General features: G+C 38.0%; 1 protein-coding gene across 2 annotated transcripts in view; it reads left to right on the top strand.

Annotated features, from left to right (window-relative positions):
• The window catches only part of TRPC4 (transient receptor potential cation channel subfamily C member 4), a 143,691-nt gene extending 135,863 nt beyond the window's left edge, over window positions 1–7,828 (top strand). For both annotated transcript variants that reach the window (XM_042868153.1, XM_042868154.1), the window contains 3 exons: window positions 413–454; window positions 2,363–2,452; window positions 4,632–7,828. In XM_042868153.1, the coding sequence (XP_042724087.1) occupies window positions 413–454; window positions 2,363–2,452; window positions 4,632–5,348 (849 nt within the window). In that variant the 3' untranslated portion in view covers window positions 5,349–7,828. The remainder of the gene's footprint in view (window positions 1–412; window positions 455–2,362; window positions 2,453–4,631) is intronic.
• The last annotated feature ends 14,390 nt before the right edge of the window (window positions 7,829–22,218 follow it).

Genomic DNA, 22,218 nt, shown 5'->3' with positions numbered 1-22,218 from the left:
GGAGACAGCCACAGATACCACCACTTGTATGCCAAGCTCTTCTCAATTCCTGCTGTCTGTGCAAGTGTGTTACACAATCACACTGTTCTTCTATATCAGATTTATGACTTTGAAAGTCATCTGCAAGCAGATAACCGGCTGCCACACCACACTCACATCAATGCCAGAATAGCAGCACATTGATGGAAATGTAGTAAATCCACTTAGCTTTTTTAGTGACAGCATACTCCCTTCTGTAAAGCTAATGACAGCCTTCAGTCCAACATTGCCACTTTTTCAAAGGATACTGAACAATGTCTTCCAGCTTGTTAGTTACCATAGATTGCGTGGAGTTGCTGTTTTACTGTGCTGTATTTTACTACCAGGCAGACATTCATGATTTTTGTTGTATTCCATTCTTTTCTTTTTTCAGAGACGTGCAGCTGACAATCTGAGAAGACATCATCAATACCAGGTAAAGCTGCACATTTATTTTTTTGGCAATTTTTTTTTTTTTTTTTTGCTTGTGCCTCCAAAAGGTCCTGTTGGGAGAGGAGAGATGGAATAGAAGGGGAAGATTTCTGAAGAAAGTAGAATAAAAGAAAAAAGAAAGAAAGAAAATCCGTGTTTATTTCATTTTCAGCAAAAGAGTGTAGAATATTTGTTGTTGAAATAACAGCATTAGAAAAGTAGTCTACTTGTGGGTGTAAAAAGGATAGTTTCCTAAAGAAATTCTAGACTAACTAACATTTAATCCACTTCAACATGGATTGCCTTTAAAAAAGACATGGACACTCCCACCTCCCTGCTGGGATCAATTGAGAACATACATGTATCTACCTGTCGTGCTCTATCAGTCAGCTCTACATCTCTCCCTCTCCAGTTCTGCTCACCTACCGAGAGCTCCTTAATAATACCTCTGCCTAGAGGGATTGATTGACTCCTGCCAACTGCTCTTCGCCATCCTTCTTGCTTCTGTCTCTTGATTTTGGGAGATTATTGTAGCATAATGGATAATTTCAGATCTATTTTCCATTTTTTGTTGTGTTAATGGGGTGCATATCCACCAAGATGTGAGTTGCACACTTGAAAAATTGGAAATGAATGGATTCCATATGGAAAATAACTATAAATCAGGACTTTCCAACCAGAAGAAATGACAGCTGTGGAGGGTACAACTGGAGTCTTTAAAATTATATAGAAGGTGAATACACAGCAGCTATTTACCGTCTATCCACAGACTGGACATCAGACATGTAATAGGCTGCATTAACAAGGCAGTAGGCAGCACACTGAAGGAATTGGTTATTCTCCTCCAGCCCACTCTTGTACAATTGTATCTGAGGCAGTGTGTCCTGTTTGGGGCCCCCTGCTACAAGAGAGATGTTTCAAACTGGAAGGAATCCAGCAAAGGGCCACCAAGATGGTTAGAGGGCTGACATAAAAGGAGAAGCTGAGATCTGTGTTTGTTCAGCATGAAGTAGGTTAAGGGGGATCTAATTGCTATCTCCAATAACACAGTGGGTGGTTAGAGAGAGAAGGGAGCCAGATTTTTCTTGGATGTGCACAGAAAAAGAACAGGAGTCAATGGACTCAAGTTTCCAGAAGGGAAATTCTGTAAGGAAAATCACTGTCACATTGAGGGTAGTAAAGAACTGAAAAAAAAGCAGTACAGGGAGGCTGCAGCATCTCCATCCTGGGAGATATTCAGCACTTGACTGGACCTAAGCAGCCTTGTACAACTGCAGTGATAGCTCTACTTGGAGTCAGGGGTATGGATTGGGCTCCTCCAGACATTTCTTCCAAATTAAACAATTTTAGAATTCTTAGAAGTAGAGGGAAATGCTGGGAACTATCAGAGAACAGATTATTAAAAAAGGAAATTTAAAAACAAGGAGTTTCACTGTGGCTTTGCCTTGAAATTCATCAGCAAATTTGTGGATGCTGAAAGTTTACATGAGTTCAAAACACATAGGGAAAACCTGTTGCAGGCCATTAAACCTAAGGCTAACATTTCTGATTCACAAGGTTCCTGAATCTCAGACTGCAGAAGGCTTGAAAGAATACAGCTGGAAATAACATTACATGACTGTACTCCACTTGCACTCCTCATTAAGTATCAGCAACTGCTCACTGTAAGAGAGCAAGTTACCAGCATGAGGTATGCAGTTGGTCAAACCCTGTGCAGCCATTCTTAGGATATTTAATATCACTGTTGAAAAACAGAGGGAAAAAAAAAAACAAAACAAACAAAAAAAAACCTGTATCTGAGGTCTGTACATTTTTTGTCATGTTCCTAAAGCACAAAAAGTTGAGCAGACCTAGTAAGCATAGATTTAGTAACTATGAGCCAGAAAACTAACACAATGTTTTATGTTTTTAGGAGGTTATGAGAAATCTGGTTAAGAGGTACGTTGCAGCAATGATTAGAGATGCCAAAACTGAGGAAGGGCTGACAGAAGAAAATTTTAAGGTATGTATTTAATTGTATGTTCATAGATATTTTAGAAGACTGTGAAGCACATTTTTCACAGTCCCCACCTGTACAATTGCACATATCTTCCTCCATAGAGCAGTGTCTGTGTGCTGATGGACCACAATCAAATAGTATTGCTATAGACTACTGCAACAACCCTTGCTTGCTGGAAAATAATCACTTTTATCATCTAGTTTGAGTTACGGGGTGAAGAGAGGGAAGAACTAAGGGCACACCAAAGTGGGACTAACGGTATGTAAAATAGTATTTGGTAATATAACATGCAAATAGTTCCACTGTAGGAAATACAGATTATGTGCAGTTGAGTGCACTTGCACTTTTGTATCAGAACACATTTTGTACGGCTTAATAAATTGAACACTTAAATAAGGAGTCAAATATTAAAATCTGTTTAATCTGACAAGACTAAGTGAATGGGGCCATATGCACCACAACTTTTACATAACTGTGTATTTTTGGCATTAAATATTTTGTTACTGTTAGTGCCTCAACCTTCAAATTTCCAAAATGATATTCATCGGCCTCAACTTTGGCACACAGAAGATAAAGAAAGAGCCTGAGCTAGTTGCTCTCATATTCTCATATAGAAAATGAAAAGAAAATGTCTTTTCCTAAGATAGGCCTTTAAGGGACAGAGATCAGAAGTTGTACTGGCAAGAAGCATCCTGCAGTGATTAGCTCTTTTCTTGGCTGCCAGCTACCCAACATCGAGGAGAAATGCACAAAGTCCTGCCTGCAGTTCTTGCATTCCACTCACAGAGAAGCTTGCACGTATATATCACTCATAAGATCCTCATAGAAAAGCTGTTGAATTACAGGCTGAATAAGCAGACAGTGTGGTGAATTAAAAGCAGCTGAACAGACAGACCAGGAGGGCAGGTAGTTGGTTGTGCAAAAGCTAGCTGGACACTAGTAATGAGCAGAGTACCCTAGGGGCTAATACTGGGTCCAGTCCTATTTAACATCTTCCTTAACAATCTGGATACATCCTTGGTAAATTCATGGATAAGAGGATGGATTAGAGGGAATGACTGATTCACCAGAAAGCCAGCTAGAGGGATCTGGACAGGCTGGAGAGATGGGCTGATAGGAACCCCATGGAGTTCAACAAGGAGAAGTACAGAATCCTACACCTGGGGAAGAATATCTCCATGTACTGAAACACACTAGGGCTGCACAGCTGGAAAGCAGCTCTGTAGAAAAGGGCCTGGGGGTCCTTATGTACACCAAGTGGAACACGAGTCATCATTGTGCTCTTGCTGTTAGGAAGGCTAATGGTATATATATATATTTTGGCTGCATTAGGCAAAGTATGACCAACAAGACAAGAGAGATGGTTCTTCTCCTCTATTCAGTGTTTGTGAGGCCATTCCTGGAGTGCTGTGTCCAGTTCTAGGACTTTCTTCTGCATCTCTTTTGTTAGGAGAGGCTGAGAGATTGGACTGCTCAGACTGGAGGAGTCTTGAGGGGATCTCAGTGTCCACAAATACCTGAAGGGAGATTGTCTCTGTCACTGGTATCTACTGCCAGCACAAGAAGCAATGGGCACAAACTGGAAAACAAGTTCTGTCTAAACATCAAGAAGAAATTTTCTACTGTATAAGTGACAGAGCTGCCTGGACATGGTTCTGACCATTCTGCTCTGGGTGTCCCTGCTTGAGAAGAAGCTGGGCCAGATGATTTACAGAAGTTCCTTCCACCCTAAACTGTTGCATGATTCTGTATGCCTATTGTGTTTCTGTTTTGGGGATGGTGATAATATCTGATCTATCTAATATCTGGCATCAAAATGCCATTATAGTGTTGAGATAATGCAGTCCAGCAGATTAGCTGCAGGTGATAAATTTGTCCTTGATCCTTTCTCCACCACTGTCAGTGATCTCTAAACCACGATACATTTCCTCTGAAGACTCCCCTGATGAAATTGCTGGTCACTTTTTTTGCCTTACTTGGAAGATCTATTAAGCAGAGTCTGCTATGTAACTTGAACATCTGAGGTTATCCAGATGACGAAGCTCATAACTGATCCATAGCATAAGCTTTTTATTTTTTTAATTTATTTTTTGTTTATTAATTAGAGGAAAAGTCACATTAGGTTTCATACTCTGATCTTTCTTCCTGTACTAATCCTCTGATCTTTCTTATTCATTTCTAGGAGTTAAAACAAGATATTTCCAGCTTCCGTTTTGAAGTCCTGGGTTTGCTAAAAGGAAGCAAGCTTTCCAATGTGCAGACTCCAAAAATGAATAAAGATGCTGCCTCTCTGTCAGAAACTGAAGAAAAGAATGAGAGTGAAGGAAACAAGAAAGGAAAGAAAAAGGCATTCAGCCTTTTTGATATTACAACAATGATTCACCCACGATCAGCCACAATTGCCTCTGAAGCACATAACGTAAGCAATGGCTCAGCAATGTTGGTGTCAGAGTCCATTAAGGAGAAACAGAAGCGTGTGAATTTTGTGACAGACATAAAAAATTTTGGGTTATTTCACAGACGATCAAAAACAAACTCTGCGGAGCAGAGTACAAATAAAATATACACTGTTTCTGAAGAAGTTTCCCGTCAACAGGCAGAAGAACAATGTGAGAAAAATGATGAACTGGAAGAGGGAGAACTGACTATGAACTGTGAAGTAAACACCCAAAGTTCTGATGAAAAGTGCATGGTAGCTGAGTTGCAAAATGACAGCAACGCTTTGGATTCACAGGATGAAGGAAGTATTTGTGCTTTAGAAACAGAGAAAATGGAGTTACAGAACTCAGAGCCAGCCACACCACAGGATCAGCTGGACAAGGAATCAGACATTAGCACTAACTGTGATGGAAAACAGGAAACCATTGAGCAGGGTGACTATGTGATAACCAGGTTGTGATGCTTACAGGAAGAAGCATTTACAAATATATATATTTTGCATAGTGCTTTTGGGGGGGAATGTTTTAAGAACATATTAGCAAATGCAGAATTACACTTTATAGTACTCAACTGTGGCACATGATCTTGTAACACAGGAAACAAGAGAAAGATAATAAAGGGACCTTCTGTTTTGTAGCCTGCTTTAGCTTTCACAATTTGTTTTACATTTTTTAATAAATGGAAGCATCTTGTATTCTTGTACTGTTGCAATAACCCACAGAAACTTTTTAGCTATCTTTTTCAATTTCAACAAAAGCAATTTCTCTCATATGATAGTTGACTCCTACGATAAATATTTTTCTATGCAAATAAAAAGTAGCTTCAGAGACTTGTAAGCCTTTATTTAACTTTGTAGGTTCTTAAAAATTCTGGGCAACATAATAATCGTAAGTGGTTCCTGTCAACATATGTCATGTCAAGCTATTAGAATCATTTATTTAAATTGCTAGGAACTTGATTTGCTTCAAAATCTGTAAAGAAACAAACTATAAAGTATATTCTTTTATTTATTGAAGGAATATGAATACCTGTAAATTTTGAACAATCAGTCTATTTGATTATTTAATTACAGCTTCTCCCACTCAGCAAGAGATTTATTACCTTCCTGATGCCGCTGTTAGAAATACACCGGATTTGAAGACTGTAAAAATGTATCTTATAGCAAAAGAAATATTTGTGTCTTGCTAAAAATGGCGGATTACTTCCCAGGAATCCGTAGTCACAACAGCTACTGCTTCTTCAACCATTTCTTTTTCCAAACGTGGACAACCTATGCACTTTAATGTTCTGCTGCTTATTAGCTTTTGCCTTCACGATACACTTGTATTTGCTGAGAGAAAGATATATCAGGAATAAACAAGCAAACAGTGATCCCCTGAGTACCTTGAAAATGTGGCAGTTTGCTGAGAAGTTTTTAAAGAAAAACCTGACGAAAGTTCCTTTGACAGCTTCACAGTTTGGGGGAACCTGATTGGAGGTTTTATAAAATTACTTAGACATTTAAATGTATAAAGAAAATCTAATAGTATTTTTCTTAATTGATAAGTGACTTCTTGTCTAAGTCAAAAATGGTATTTTTAAAATTAAACAGTCTGTTGCTTTTTAATTAGTGACTGGTGTCCTACATTATTAAAAACTTAAATTTACAACTGACCTAAGAAGGAACACCTTTGAGCTTCCACACCATTCTTTGTCCATGGAGACATAAAAATACCACAGCACTGTGGTCATTTCATTCTTAACATCCCTGTCCCTACTTTAATAGATTTTGTAGTTCATTTTTGCCGGTGGTAAGAAACCTGCCGGTGCATACAGCACACCTACATCCTATATTCCTAGGAACACAAAACATGCAGAAAATAAGGACAAAACAAATGGAATCCATGGCATGTTAACTACCACCTTGTAAGATATGACCTAAAGCCATACCAGTCTGGACATAAACTGTCCTTTTACTGAACTGAGTTTTGAAAATCCTTTCATTGATACACATTTGCGTGAGTTTTTCCGCTCTGCTTCACTCACATACTACTCTCTATGAGCTCACATATTGTGAGCTTCCTTCCTGTACATGCACATGCGCCATGCGCCTAGGAGTGAATTCACTGAGCCAAAATGGAAAAGTGGGACAAAAGGTCTGTATTGCTTTGCAACATTGTGTTTACACCACATTTGATTACTAAGTTATGGCTGATTTCCATCTTGGCGTCTTGACTGCGCTGTGGACCCCTTCTCCTCATCTCTTCCCTTGTCCACCGTTAGATTGTGAGCTCCTCGGGGCAGGGCCAGAAGCTTTTCTGTTTGGAAAGCACCTGAATTATAACAAGCATATCAAGAAATAAATAATAATAATGATGATGAAATAACTTCATATCATTTTTACTAGATCAACTCTTAGAGAGTTCTTTTTTCTACTGTAATGTCTGTGCTAAGAATGACGTAAAGTCAATGTGTCACATGTATCTTTTGTTATGAACTTCTCTATATCCCAGTTTTTCTCCATCACAGATTTCATAAAACAATTCACAACATATTTTATAAAGGCCAATACTGTCATTTGGGATATACAAGTTTGCCAGTCCAGAGATGCTGGGTTGATTTTCATTTTAAAAACTGCCTCCTTTCTTCTTTCCGGTGTGGCACCTTGTCATACTGCCAGTTTGAGATGGAATTACTGACTCAGCTAGTTGCCTGATTTTTTGCAGTCCAGCACAGCACAGAGAAAGGCACCATGACAAGTTCTGATCTTTTGTTACCACTGACAAATAAAATGGTATGGCCAAGGGCAACCATAGCATAGGTTTCATTGTAAATGATTTCCATCATAAAACATAAAAAATGCACTAGTTCTTTACTACAAGGGTGGTAGGGTGCTGGAACAGGCTGCCCAGATAGGTTGTGAATACCCCATCCCTGGAGGTGTTCAGGGCTAGGTTGGATGGGGTCCTGGGCAGCCTGGTCTAGTATTAAATGTGGAGGTTGGTGGCCCTGCCTGTAGCAGGGGGGTTGGAGATTCATGATCCTTGAGGCCCCTTCCAACCCAGGTTGTTCTGTGATTCTGTGATTCCAGGTTCCTTGTTAACAGCAAATAATGGTGACTAGTTAAAAAATAAATTAAAAGTATAACAAGATCTCGATACAGAAGATTTCTCTCAGTGGGAATGTAGAGATAAATAGTATGAGTGCAATGATATAAACTGGCATCTGCAATTTTACTACAGTCATGGCAGAATTTAAATTTATGAGTTGCAAAAGTGGGACTACAATTTGTGCTCTTTTCTGTCATTAAGAATTACATGCTCCCAGTAGACAAAGGCTTGAATGCATTTCCCTTCCTTATTACTTATCATCATTTCTAACAACTCAGAATCCCAACCACACTATCCTCTCACTAGGCAAATTCAGAACAGAAGAGCAGTCCTTCCTCCAAAGACACATTCCTACCACTGTTTTCATTCCAGTCAAGATATTCCAGTGAGGGTATTTATAATCTGATCAGTATCATTATCAGAACAAGGAAATCTCCATAGGTCTAAGAGCTTTCTTTACATGCTATCTTGCCATCTTAAGAGACTCCTTCAGTGGTACAAAATATTTTTTCTTCCTACACTTGTGAACTTCCCAACAGAGCAGAAGCATGGAACAGTTAACATGAAATATCAGCCATGAGCTGGGGCCTCTCTATGCTTGTCTAAGTCTTGGAGTAGATATAAGACAGAGCAACAAAGAGAGAACAGATAGAATGATAGAAAAATAGAATTGAGTTGGAAAGGACCTGTAAAGGTCATCTAGTCCAACTCCCTTGTAATAAACAGGGACATGTCTGACTCCAGGATTTGCAAAGCAATAGCTGTACTGGCTGAAGCAAATGTCCACCTATTTCCAATAGGCACTGTGAAGTGATAGAGTTTTTCCTAAGAAATTATCAGCACAGACTGGGCAGGATGCTTAGCGCAGAGCCATGATATTGCATTGTGTAGCAAAAATGTAAGATTTTTTTGTTCTTTTACAACCAAATATTAAGGTATATCAAATAAAGTATACCTCAAATCATCATCTGTTCTATTTTTATGTGATTCTTAGGTGATCAGAGTTCTCTTTAATCACAAATACGCATCTCATTCTGTGAAAATAGGTAAGAGCATAAAATGTGTCCAAATTTGAAATGGCGGTGTTGTTTTTTGTTTTTGTTTTTTGCTTGTTTTTTGTTGTTTGTTGGTTTTTGTTTGTTTGTTTGTTTTTTTACTTTGTGAATAGACAAAAAAGAAACAAACAAACAAACAAAAAAACAACCAACAAAGAGCCCTCCTCATTGAGTGTTTCCAGGAGGACATTTGTACCAAGAAAGATTTGGAGGTGCACAGAGCAACATCCAATATGCCACAGCAGAGATATTATAAAGTTTTGTAAAACAAAGCATGCTTTCTCCTTGAGCAAAGTGAAGAGTTTTGGAGATAGTTGTCTCTGTCTGGAGCTGCCATTAGCATCAATACAGGAGGAAAACACATACACACACAAAAGCATGCAAATTCCTAACAAAAAGTCTTCTGAAATATAGCTTGACGTCGTGAATTAGAAAACAGTCAAAATTTGAAGTGAATTTGCACCAGTATTAGGCTGTTCAGAATGTTCAGAAAGCATCTCTAAAATTCATACTTTTTTTGGTGAGAATGAAACCTCACCTGCATACCATATCTTCAAAAAGACAGTGCAAAAGCTTCTTACATCTGCATAGAATTCTAGAATCATTGTGGTTGGAAAAGCTTGCTAAGATCATCTAGTCCAACCATCAACCCATTCCCACCACACCCACTAACCCACGTTCCCAAGTACCACACCTACATGTTTCCTGAATCTTCCAGGGACAATGAGTCTATCATTTCCCTGGCTGGGCAGTTTGTTCCAATGCCTCAAAACCTCTCTGTAAGAAATTTTTACTAATATTAAACCTGACCATCCCCTGGTGCAACTTGAGGCATGTTTTACTATGCCACCAGGATGGCCAAGGAGGGCACTGCAGATATGAAAGCCATGTGTATGCATCAGAAGACTCGCGCTGCAAGACACGGTGAGCCAGATGCAGGTCACTTTGCTACCTCTGTGTTGTACAGACATCAAGTCTGGTAGATGCCTCCCAGGGAGGAGGCACAGCTCTACAGCCGATTTTAATCTTGTTTTCTCAGTCCAAAGATTGAGGCCATTACAGTTTTGACTGGTGTGTGCCAAATATCTCGTGCATCCTGATTACATGAGTCTCTGGCACAGTACTGATTAGTTACATTAGATAGGTCAAGATTTCACAAAAAGAGCCACAATAATGTTCTTGATCTGAATTTTTCTGTGAATAAATAGTGTCTATTTTCCTGACAATACGTATGTTTCTCATAGCTATAATTATAGAGAAGTATAAAAAGCAGTTCTATTAAATGCGCCCCCGAAGTTCTTAAACAGAAGGCTTGAAACAAAAGTGTCTTCCTTAACAGTATCCTTGAACCACATTCAGGAGGATAATTTTGCAAGTACATCCTTACATAAATACATCCATACATTGTAGAGTAAGAAAAGGAAGAGAAAGAAAAGGAAGAGAATCTCAAAACCAAACCTCCCCCAAAAGTCCACAGCCCCAAAGCCGCTCCGCTACACGGGCAGGATCTGCTCCAGGATGGTTTTGGAGGAGGGAGGGATCCTGTCCGGGAATTTGACCTCGAACTCGATGATGAGGTTGCCGCGCTGCTCGGGGTTTTTGGGGTACGGCAGCCCCTCGCCCGGGATGCGCCGTTTGACGCCGGGTTTCAGCACGTCCTTAAAGACCATGGGGATGATCTAAAGATCTAAAGAAACAATTATATGCCCATCACAAATTCTACTATATATATATGTATTGTAGGCTATAACATCCCATTTCCTCTCTAAATCTCTGTAAGTAATCAGTAAAGGCAATGTAGGGAGAGTAGCGAGAGGCAGCATGAAATAGAAAGGTGAATCATAATGTTTAAAGATGGTAATCAGGCAATGCATTTTTGCATCCAGATCAAAGTAACTGTATTAAATATATATATTTTTTATGGAAATTTAGATATTCATATTGGACAGTGATACAAGCTATCTTCACTTTAGTTTACATCTTTAGTTGGGCAAACACACAGTACACATAGAAGATCAGTACTAGTAATGGGAAAGGTATTAAACATAATTGTTAAATTAAATGTAATAAAAGCAATCTTGTACCTTTGCCTGAGGAGCAGAACTCCTCTGTTCAGATCACTATTCAAAATTCCCTGTATTTTCACATCAAGCAACCATTTGATAACACTTGCTGTCCTTGGGGCAGGAATTCAAGAGTTTTTCTTCCCACACAAATATGCCAATGTCCAGACTAAAAATCTTCTGTGTGTTACAGCCTTTTGACTAGCTTCCAAAATTTAGTTTTGAATCCTACAAACACTTTAGAATGAGAAGTTCAGAGATCCTCTGAGACAGCTTACAGTTAAGAGTACAACGTGATCCAAAATAAACCGTTGGGGTTGAGGCTGAATCTTCCAAATATAAAAAGGAATCAAAACCATTGATCTACATCAAAACAAGTTCACCAAACACTGATTTAATGCTTTAGAGGTTGCTATTATTATTATTATTTTTTTTTTACAAATTTAAAAGGATGCAACAGAAATGTTTCCTCTCTCTATAAAATAAACAAACAAACAAACAAAAAGAAATAGCTGCAGCCTTTCACCTCCATGAACACAGTAGTTTACATATATAATATATATTTCAGCTTTATCACAGGTCCCTCCATCTCATAATTCTCTGCCTAAACCAATCAAATTCTCTGTTGTTGTTAATATAGCTATGAAATGTTTGTACTCATTGTTTTGACTGTTCATATTTGTATTCTTTGAGCACTCATGATCTTTTAACTTTATAGCTTTTCTCCACACGATATTTGTTCCTCTGACAGTGTTCTTCCTCATTCAGCTCTGCTTTTCTTTGGCTTTAAAGAAAATACGTTGTTTTCTTCTTGGCTAAGGCTTTCTGCTCTCTTTAGTTGACTAACATTTACTGCAGAGTGCTGCACAGCATGATGCGTTTCAGTGTTCAGTACTGCAGTGGCCTTTTCAGTCTGGCCTTTATCCCTTTGCAATTCAATTTCCTTCTACTGTGGAAAGCAATTGGTACATTCAAGGGCTGATATATTTTACCATTTCAAACACCATCCATAGTGCCAGATTATTGGTCCTTGAGGGAGATACTTTGCCCCTTTGTACTCTTCAGAAGTTTAGATAGTTGTCTGTGACTTGAAATCTAGCTTTCCAATGGCTGATGTTAGATAAAATGTATACCAGTTCCACAGGATGAAGCTTCAGTATATTTTCTCTCGCTTTTCTTCTTTCCTAGCTTGCTGATAGCAGAGTCTCATTAGGGCAATCTACTCACTATTGCATTTTCGAAGTATCAGAGAACTACTTGCAACAGGAACAGGAGTGTTCAAGACTTCAAGATATAAAATTGGAGTTTCCAGAAAGATGAAACCTTTAAAGTGGTTAGTATTACAAATGCTCTTTGGTCTGGAAATTAGAAATAGAACCCTACACAATCAGGAGTTGTGAGACATTATTCCATTGCATGAATCAAGAGTTAACTCATAAGAGCTTGCATGCTTTTTAGTCCATGGAACTCAAAAAGAAGAATGCTCTCTGGATTTGTTGCATATGCTCAACTTTAAGAAAAAAAGAGGAAAAAAAAAAAACATTTACAATTAAAAAAAAATTACAATAAGGTAGATACATAAAACACCATTTTATGAGTGACAGCTATGAGTTAAATCCAGTAAGTCTTCATGCACATTAGGGGAAAAGGTATAAAGTCCTTTTCTTCCCCTCTAATTTTCTCTGTCTGATGATATGTTTATACAGAGAATGTGTCAGTTCCCCAGTAAATATACCACTTTCCATTTCCATTTCCACTGTATGTTTCTGTAAGTAGTCTGTTAAGACCCAATAATCAACATTTTATGTCTCATCATCTGGAGTATAACATGTAACATCTTCTCTGCCCTGGTCGGGCCTCAAAAGAGGGATCTGCTGTGGAACGAGTCCAGCAGAGGGCCACAAATGAGAAACGGCCTGGAGCATCTCCACTATGAGGAAAAGTTGAATAACACTTGCTGTCCTTGGTCTCTTCAGCCTTGAGAAAAGAAGACGGAGAGGTGACCTGATCAATGTTTATAAGTATCTTAAGTATGGGTGTCAAAGGGACATAGCCAACCTCTTTTTAGCCATCTGTCCAGACAGGACAAGAGGAAATGGACATGAACTTGAGCATAGGAAGTTCTGCACGAATATGCTTCCAATACTTCTTCACAATGAGGGTGACAGAGCACTAGACAGGCTGATCAGGGAGGTTGTGGGTTCTTCTTCCTTGGAGGTATTCAAGACCTGCCTGCATGCCTACCTGTGCAGCCTGCTGTAGGCCTGCTTTGCAAGGGGGCTGGACTTGATGATCTGTGGGGATCCACTTCCAATCTCTACAATTCTGGGATTCTGTGGTTCTGTGATAGGACCTTGTGTCCATAGGATGACAGGATAGTTTCTAGGAAAGACTAGAAGCAGTTTTCTTCAGGTGAATTGCGTGTAATACTGAGAGATAGCATTCAATCATAACACAGATATGAATACTCACATCCATGCACCAAAGCATGGAGATAATCTTTCTCCATGACTCAATTTAGTTGACTCCAATTATAGCTTAAGAAAAAGAACTAAGCAGCAAAAACAAAATTTAAAGGAAGGTATTCTTTAAGAAATTGGACTTCTTTATTAGTAACCTCAGTAACATCCACTTTCATTAAGTAGTATTAAGGTTTTGTTTCTGCTTTGCTTTGCTTTGCAGAAGATACAGAATTTGTATTCAACTGTTGATGAGAACTTCATTAATAAAGATTGCAAATCAAGAGACTATTAAGGGAGATCTCATCTGAGAACTGGATCCACTGATTTTAACAGAATTCAACTTCCCAAGGCATAAATCTCACTGTTTTCCAAGTAGAGTTACAGTCCTTGATTTGCATAGGTTTGATCTGAAATCAGAAACATAAAGAAAGCATCAGGATTTGAGCCTCAGAGAAATGGGCTCTGCTCATTTTGAGAGCCTGCACTAAGAATTTTCTTCTGGGGAAGACATTCACTGAATACAATCTATCATCATTTAACAGTATTGTCAAAAGAAAGATAAAAAAAAAACAATAGACATACACAACATAATCTGAAAAAGAGAGATAATAACGCATGTTTCAGTATGGTAATGGACTTTTCTAAAACAAGCCAACCCAAAGTCACATTCAAACCCATATCTGGCACCATTTCCCCAGTGAAAAGAGTACTGAAAAAGTGTATTCATTAAGGACCATGTATGTGAAAAAAGAGCTCTTCATTTTGGGAGATACTGCTTTGCTTGCTTGTTTGTTTTCTGTTCTTGTGGAACACAAACTCTGAAACGTGACATATTCCCACATACTCACACCCAGATGCTAATGAAGATAGAACCAGATGTATGATACTGAGCCAAGATTTAGCCAGCATGATCAGGATAAATAACTGATGAAAGACAGAGTGAAAGAAATCGGAAACCTGAAAATGGCTGCTTGTATTGCAAAATGCAAATGCTTTTATATGGAATTAGATCACTATTTCCCCATGCAATTAATTTTCTATGTAAAATTATTAAAATGTATTGTGGTTTAATTCAGCAGGCACCTCAGCACCACAGAGCCATTTGCTTTTCTGCCTACAGTGGGATGAGGAGAGATTTGGAAAAAGACAAAATTAGTGGCTTAAGAAAAGGCATTTAAATTGGACAGAAAAGGAAGGGAAAAGAATAATAGCTAATAATAATAATATATAAAACAAGTGGAGCACGCTGCAATTGCTCAGCACCCACTGACCAATACCCAGCCACTTTCTAGGCAGCAGCCTCCGCCTCAGCCAGGTTTTATTTTCCAATTTTATTGCTCAGCATGACAGCACATGATGTGGGACATCTCTTCAGCCAGTTTAGGTCAGCAGTCATGGTTATGTACCCCCCAGCTCCTTGATGGCAGGGCAGCACCAGAAGCCAAAACATCCTTGGCTCTCTGTAAGTGCTGCTTTAGCAACAATTAAAACATCAGTGTGTTATCAGCATTATTTTCATCCTAAATTTAAAACACAGCATCATATCAAGCACTATGAAGACAATTAACTGTCTCACCTGAAACCAGGACAAATCTAATTTAAGTATTCTCATTAGTCAACATCTAAAATCTCACCTGGGATTTGCTTCCTGATTTTTTCTAACACTGTCATCAGTGTCAAAGAAAGCACAATGTTCTCTCCTGACAGTGTTTAAGTCACTCTTCAAAGTAGGAGCAACTTAGACTTCATGTTGGCTTATTTTCCTAAAAAAAAGTTGGAACAGAACTGGAAGAGTTTATTTAGTTCACAATCTAGAGTAACTATCTAGACTTACTAGAGTAACTATCCTACACAGCAGAGATAATCCTAGAGACAGGTACATCTCTGAGGAAGGTAGAATAACTCCTATCTATATATTTGTGTTTGACAAGAGATGTGCTGGGAAGTTTGAATGTAAATTACAGCAATATTAAATTGTATTATTGCCTCATCTAGAGACAAAGGTCTCTGCCTGATGGAAATCCTTACATATTCATTTGCTTCAGTTTGATGCAAGGCTGACCTTCAATGTGTGAATAGAAGGACTACACTATAACGAACAGAATTTATGAGGAAAATGTAGCATGCTGAGTCATGTCCTCAACACTTGCTTGGGAAATCAAAATAATTCAGCCAACATTTCTTTAAAATCAATTTGATCAGTAAAGAGCATGTATGAGCAGTGTACATAACTCTGTGTTCATCCTTCATCATTGGAAAAGGTTCTTCCTTTTCCAAGTTTCTCCCTGGTATTCCAGATTTTCTTTCCTTGTATTTCTAACTTAATTTATTAATGGCTCTTTCCACTTTCTAAATCCAGCCCTTGAGTATTTCTTGAGTATCTCTTTCTTTTCCACCATTCTTTTCCCTGCCCTCATATCTCATAATTACTCTTCTTAGAGTATTTCACTCTCTCATCCATGTTTATGCAATCAAATAATTGATCCCCACACAAATTCTGAATTAGTCTATTCCCTGATTAATGCATTAATATCACATGTAATGTGATTCAAAGAAGCATCTTGATGGCCTAGACAAGGGGATTGAGTGCATTCTCAGTAGTTTGCAGAAGGCACTAGGTCAGGTGGAAGTGTTGATCTGCTTGAGGGTAGGAAGGTCCTCCAGAGGGATTTGGACAGGCTGGATAGTTGGGACTGAGGTGAATAGGAAGAAGTTCAACAAGAACAAGTCCCAGCGTGGCTGGAAGGATATGTGGAAGAAATGAACCTGGACGTGTTGGTCAGTGCTTAGCTAAACATGAGCTAGCAGTGTGCCCAGGTGGCCGATAAGATCAGTGGCATCCTGGCTTGTACCAGAAATAGTGTTGCCTGCAGGAGCAGGGAGGTGATCATCCCTCTGTACTCAGCCCTGGTAAGACCACAATCTAAGTACTGCAATCAGTTTTGGGCCTCTCACTGCAAGAAAGACACTGTGTTCAGAGACTGTGTTCAGAGAAGGGCAACAATGCTGTGAAGAGCTTGGAGCACAAGTCTTAGAGGGAGCAGCTGAGGGAACTGGGATTGTTCAGTCTTAGAGAAGTGGATGCTTGGGGTAGACCTTACTTTCCTTTACAGCTACCTGAAAGGAGGTTGTGGTGAGGTGGGGATCGGCCTCTTCTCCTGTGTAACTAGTGATGGGATGAGAGGGAATGGCTTTAAGTTGCACCAGGGGAGGTTCAGGTTAGATAGCAGGAAATTTTTTTTCTTTGAAAGAGTGGTCATATGCTGGAATAGACTGCCTGGGAAACTGGTTGAGTCACTATCCCTGGAGGTGTTCAAAAAACATTTAGATGTTGTACGTGAGGGACATGCTGTAGTGGGCAAGTGTTGGTGATAGGTGGACAGTTGGACTAGATGATCTTTGAGATCTTTTCCAAACTTAGTTATTCTATGATTGTATTATTCTATTTTTGCAGTTATTTCGTCACACTAATCCTGAAGCAAAATGCAAAAATACAATTTTTTTTTCATCTTCTATTTTTGAGAAATCACTTGTAATTGGTGGGAACATACTTTATTTCCCATGCCCACAGGTTACTATGAATCAGTTCAAGATGGGACTCCCTGACACATGAAGTAGTGCATAGAATCCTTTCTTCCACATTAAATCTAATTTTAACTTGTGTATGGGGATTTCATATTACTGTGGCCTTTTTTTTTTTTTTAACCTGAATTTAGATAATAAGGCTTTAAATAGACACTACTGAATAATGAATAGTACTCTAAAAGCTTAAGCTGCAAGTGAAGAAAGCTACATCCAGCTGAAACTGCAATTAAAATTTACCTCCAGTACACTTTTATTAAAATGTTCAGACTAAAACACCTACTCACAGAAGAAGGCCATCTGGTTTTTAATGATGATAAGCAATGAGAGTTTAGGATTACAGTTCATCATTCTAATTGCTATCACAGGGCCTATTTGTGTCTTATACCTTCTTACTTGAGTTTCAGAAGGAATTATTACAGTTAATGGTTGGAGAAAGAGAACATGAGAATAGAAAAAGCATTCCCACCATTTGCAGGAGGACCTATAAACTGATTTTTTTTTTTTCAATTTTAACCGTTTAAAATGCAAATGATTTTTAAAAAGTATGCACTCTTTATTTATTTGTTTGTTTGTTTAGGTTTCATAATTCGTCTATTGGCTACGAAACAAAGCTTTCACTTTCCACGTCTTCCCCAGACCTGTTCAATCCTTCAACTTCCTGGGAATAGAGGATTTACATGGGAACAGAAATATCTTGTATTTTAGTAGTGTATTTTCTGCTCTTAGTCATGTTTTGTTTGTTAATCATGACCTTGTGATCTTCCTGTTTTTCCAGTGAATTACTCAGACTTGTTCAAGATGTGCTTTTGATCTGAGATCAAGAAAGTGAACAATCATATATTTTTAATATCCAAACATGCTCCCTAATGTTTAGACTATTTGTTTTCATAGAGGCTCTTGAAATTATCGCTACAGAGAAATTAATGCTTGCTTTACCGCAGTATGATCATATTAACTAAATAAAAAACTGAAAATTAAGTACTTCATTGCTATATCTTTAACCAGAATTAGGCATTTCCATCACAAACATATAATTGTTTACTGCCTCTTTGTTTAGTTCCTAAAATTATTTTACACTGAGAATTAGAAATAAAACCTCTATGCACTGAGTCACTTCAGTTATTCCAGGAAAAAATAAAGATGCAAAGAAGGAGGCAATGTTTTCATCTGGCTTAGACTTCTAGGCCAAGAAGAGGACAGATACTCTTTTCAAAACTGTGACAGACCTATTTTAGAGGCAGAATAAAAGTTTCAATTTGATCTCTCTCTGAAATATGAATATCTACGAAATATTGTCCATACTTCTACAATCTTAGATAGTCTGGAACAAGCTTCCCACTTCAGCTAAGCATGCTAAGGAGTTCTCTATTTCTTCTTATTCAGAACAGGCCTGACCTACAAAGAAGAATGTGTCTAATGGGTTAATCTGAGAAAGATGCTCATTAATACAGAATAGTCCAGTAAATTTGGCACTTGTCTCACATACGGCACACTATCACTAGTCAGATTCTATCCTGGTATTGTCATCAGCAAGAATCTAGCTCTCTCTTGAGTGAGTTTTCTCAAGATTAACCTCATATAGAACCATAGGATCATAGAATCACAAGGTTGGAAACGACCTGTAAGATCATCTAGACCCACCAACTTCTCATTACCAGTGCTACCACAAGCACTAAACCATATCTTGCAGCTCCTCATCCAGACGCCTCTTGAACACTGCCAGGGACGGCGATTCCACCACCTCCGTTATGGAAGACACGTGCATAATACAGACTTTGCTGGGAAAATGGATACCTTGTCAGGAGTTCACATCTCTGTGATATGGTTGACTTGAAGCTGCACCTTAGTCCAGGCTGTGGAGGTATCTTTGTAAAGAAATGCAGTCATTTGCTGGTGTGACATTAATAGCAGCACCTACACTGCAAACTAGAGCCTACAAGCATTTCCGGAAGGCTCCCACTCCTATTTACTAAATCCTTGGGAATACAAAGGTATCAGATTCTGAACATTTATTTGAAACATACAGAAAAAAAATAAATTGAGAGGTAGCTTTCAATCATTTCTACCTCGTCCTTGCTTCTGCCTTGAAGAAATTCATAGGATTTATGTTTTACCTCTTGTGAAACAGAAGGAGACAGACATGTGGCATTTTCAGCATTGTATTATTGGTTTGTCCTTGCATGTGAAAAAAAGAATCCAGGAAGGGAATTTGGTGACTAGATATTGCTGCCTTCATTATTAAATTCTCTCCTAGTTTCTGATGGATTAGTCTTGATGTTTATCAAGCACCTCTTATCAGCTTTTATTACTTCAATGATTGAATTTTCAGACCCCAGGTAACATTGCACTAAATAAGAGAACCTTTCAGAACATCTAAATGTCTTGAACGTGTTCACAATAATTTTTCTTTAGGTTGGATAGGATAATAATATTGTAGAGTAAAACAAATATTTTAAACATACTTAAAGTAGTAAGTAAAAGTAAAAAAAAAAAAAATCATAAATGAAGCATTTGAGGAAGTTTAAGTCCTATTTCCAAAGCAAATTTAGGACAAAAACAGGAAAATAAGCTTGACTTTCTGTTCTTAGAACAGCTTAAACTGGAAAATATATCTGCTTTTATTTAAAAAAATTATTAAATACCTTTTAAGTAGTATTCTTGCTTACTGGTATTTATTTTAGACAACTCTATTTTCAGATAGATTTTGACTGAAAGCTTTTTTATGCTTTTATACCAAGAGTAAGCAACTCCTAGTCTACAAACACTACTGTGCTTCACTTTGCACACACAAGTGCTCCCAGTGAAGTCAAAACTGTACCGAACGGTAGATTGGACAAATAGAATCTTAGAATCATAAAATCACAAGGTTGGAAACGACCTACAAGATCATCTAGTCCACCTGTCTCCTCATCACCATTGCCACCAATATATGCATGTATACATTCAGCTTCCCTTGGAAGATGACTGGCTTTCATTTCTGTATTGCTAAGAGTACACTAATCAGCAAAGAAATAGAAGACTCTCCATTCTAATGCAAGGTGTTTGTTTTAAAACCACTGGAATTTTCAGGAAAAGGACAGTAAATTAATACCAGTTTCTCATTTCAAAAGAACAATTAATATAGCCTCATGTAATCAAACACAGCATAATTAAAATCTCAAAAGTACCTTGCTCTCTGCGACTCAAAGGGAGTATTTTCCCTCAGAAATTGTCCAGGGTTTTGATAGAGAGCTGCAGCCTTCTACTGTGGCACGCAGAGGCCCTCCTGGATTTGTGCTGAATATTCTGTCCTGGCAATTTTGGAAAGTTATTTTCCTTCAGCACAAATTGGACCTCAAGCCTCTGAAGTAAGCCAGGAATATGAAATAAGTGCCCTCCCAATAGAAAAGACAGAAAAAACCTAAGTGCTGCTCTATGTGTACCTTCAGACTACCAGGAAGACTTATTTCTACCTTTATAATGAAATCCCTCAAAATGGCTCTCACATCTCTATGGACATAGAGGAGGCCAGCAACAGTAATCAGGGCACATTTTGTTTATGTTCCATTGCACAGAATTCTGCTCTTTCCTCAGGGCCTGCTCATAGATAGCTATTGTAATACAAGAAGATCCATTCGCAGCTCATGCTGAAAATCCAGCTTTAGATCACGCTGTACATCAGAAGCAATATCTGCAGCATGAATTCCCTGTGCCATGCTGTGTTGTCAACACACTGATATTTCAGATTTTGACAGCACTGTTTTTTTAATCCATTTCCTTCTCTGTCAATACTTTTCCCTCAGCTTATAGGAGAATTACGTGGGACATCAGTCCTTGGGATAATATTAAGGATTTAAGCTCCACATTCTAAATGATATCTGGTTCTCATTGAAAGTAGAGAGGTAAGTAAAACCCTGTATATTTGTTTAAACAAATATATTTTAAAATTGATATAAATTGATAACACCTTCTACTGTTAAAATGGGGAGAAGAGAAAAACATGGACAGTACAAATTCTCTTACAGAAATTGAGTCAGAATTTACCAAAGAGCAAGACTACATTATTACAATAATGGTTCCACACCATGCATTATATAGTGTAGGTGTGTAAAACATCCTTCTCTCAAGAACTGTAAAATGAGATTTGGGGAATTTATTTTACATAGAACTATAAATTATCCATTCCCTTGTGTGATCGTAGCAAGGAAAAGGACTCCATAGTGCTTCTGAATGATGTAATTAAGATATTATTTTCTTTCCATCAGGCAACATCTGAACTGATAAAAGTATTAGAGAGTGTTACGCCCCAGAAATCCAGAGCAGGTGAGATCGTGATTTAAATATGTACACTCTGAAAGCCCCGAGTTAAGAAAAAAGACAGATTTAGATGAATCCACAGGATGAGCTGAACTTTTACTAGTTTACATGCAGCTTCTGTGGATTAATTTACCTGGTCATTATAACTAACAACAGAATAACATTACTATTTTCTTTGTTGCTCAGGCCATACATTTCCTGTTAGCTTATTTAAATCCCAGTTATTCATCTCACGAACATATTTTGTTCTGTAGTTCACATATAAGCATTTTCTTCAGTACATTCAATACCCAAGACCAAGCTGTCTGGTATTGACTGGCTCTGATGAGTCAGGGCTCACACTGGCTGATCCTTTTTAAGCTTTCCTGAAGAAGTCAGTGTTTTAAGCAGCATTTAAAGTTTGCTCACACCTACAAAGTATTTTTAGTGAGTGTGCTTTAAATATTTCATCGGAAAACAAATTGATTCCAGGTTTGTGGGCTTTGATTTTTGTGTGTGTGTGTGTTTTTCTTTTTTAAGTGTTCACAAAAATCTATTCATTCAAAAATCTATTATTCATTGAAAAGTATTTAAATTAGCTTAAGATTCACACTTGCTCTTTGGATTTAGAGAAGAGTCATGCAGAAGTAACAAAAAAATAATCCATGTAAAATTAAATTTCCATAAAACACATTTTTATTTTTGTCCACTGCTCATAGTATGAAGATGTATTAATCACATTCAGAAGTACTGTATGTAAGAAGCTGAATTCTGAAATAGCAAAAAGGCAAACTAAAACAC

The sequence above is a fragment of the Lagopus leucura genome, unplaced genomic scaffold, assembly GCF_019238085.1.
Source record: "Lagopus leucura isolate 7727_CA_CO unplaced genomic scaffold, USGS_WTPT01 Super-Scaffold_100001, whole genome shotgun sequence".
Classification (NCBI taxonomy): Eukaryota; Metazoa; Chordata; class Aves; order Galliformes; family Phasianidae; genus Lagopus; species Lagopus leucura.
Note: the sequence above shows the minus strand (reverse complement) of the source record. Positions and strands in the feature narration are given on the sequence as shown.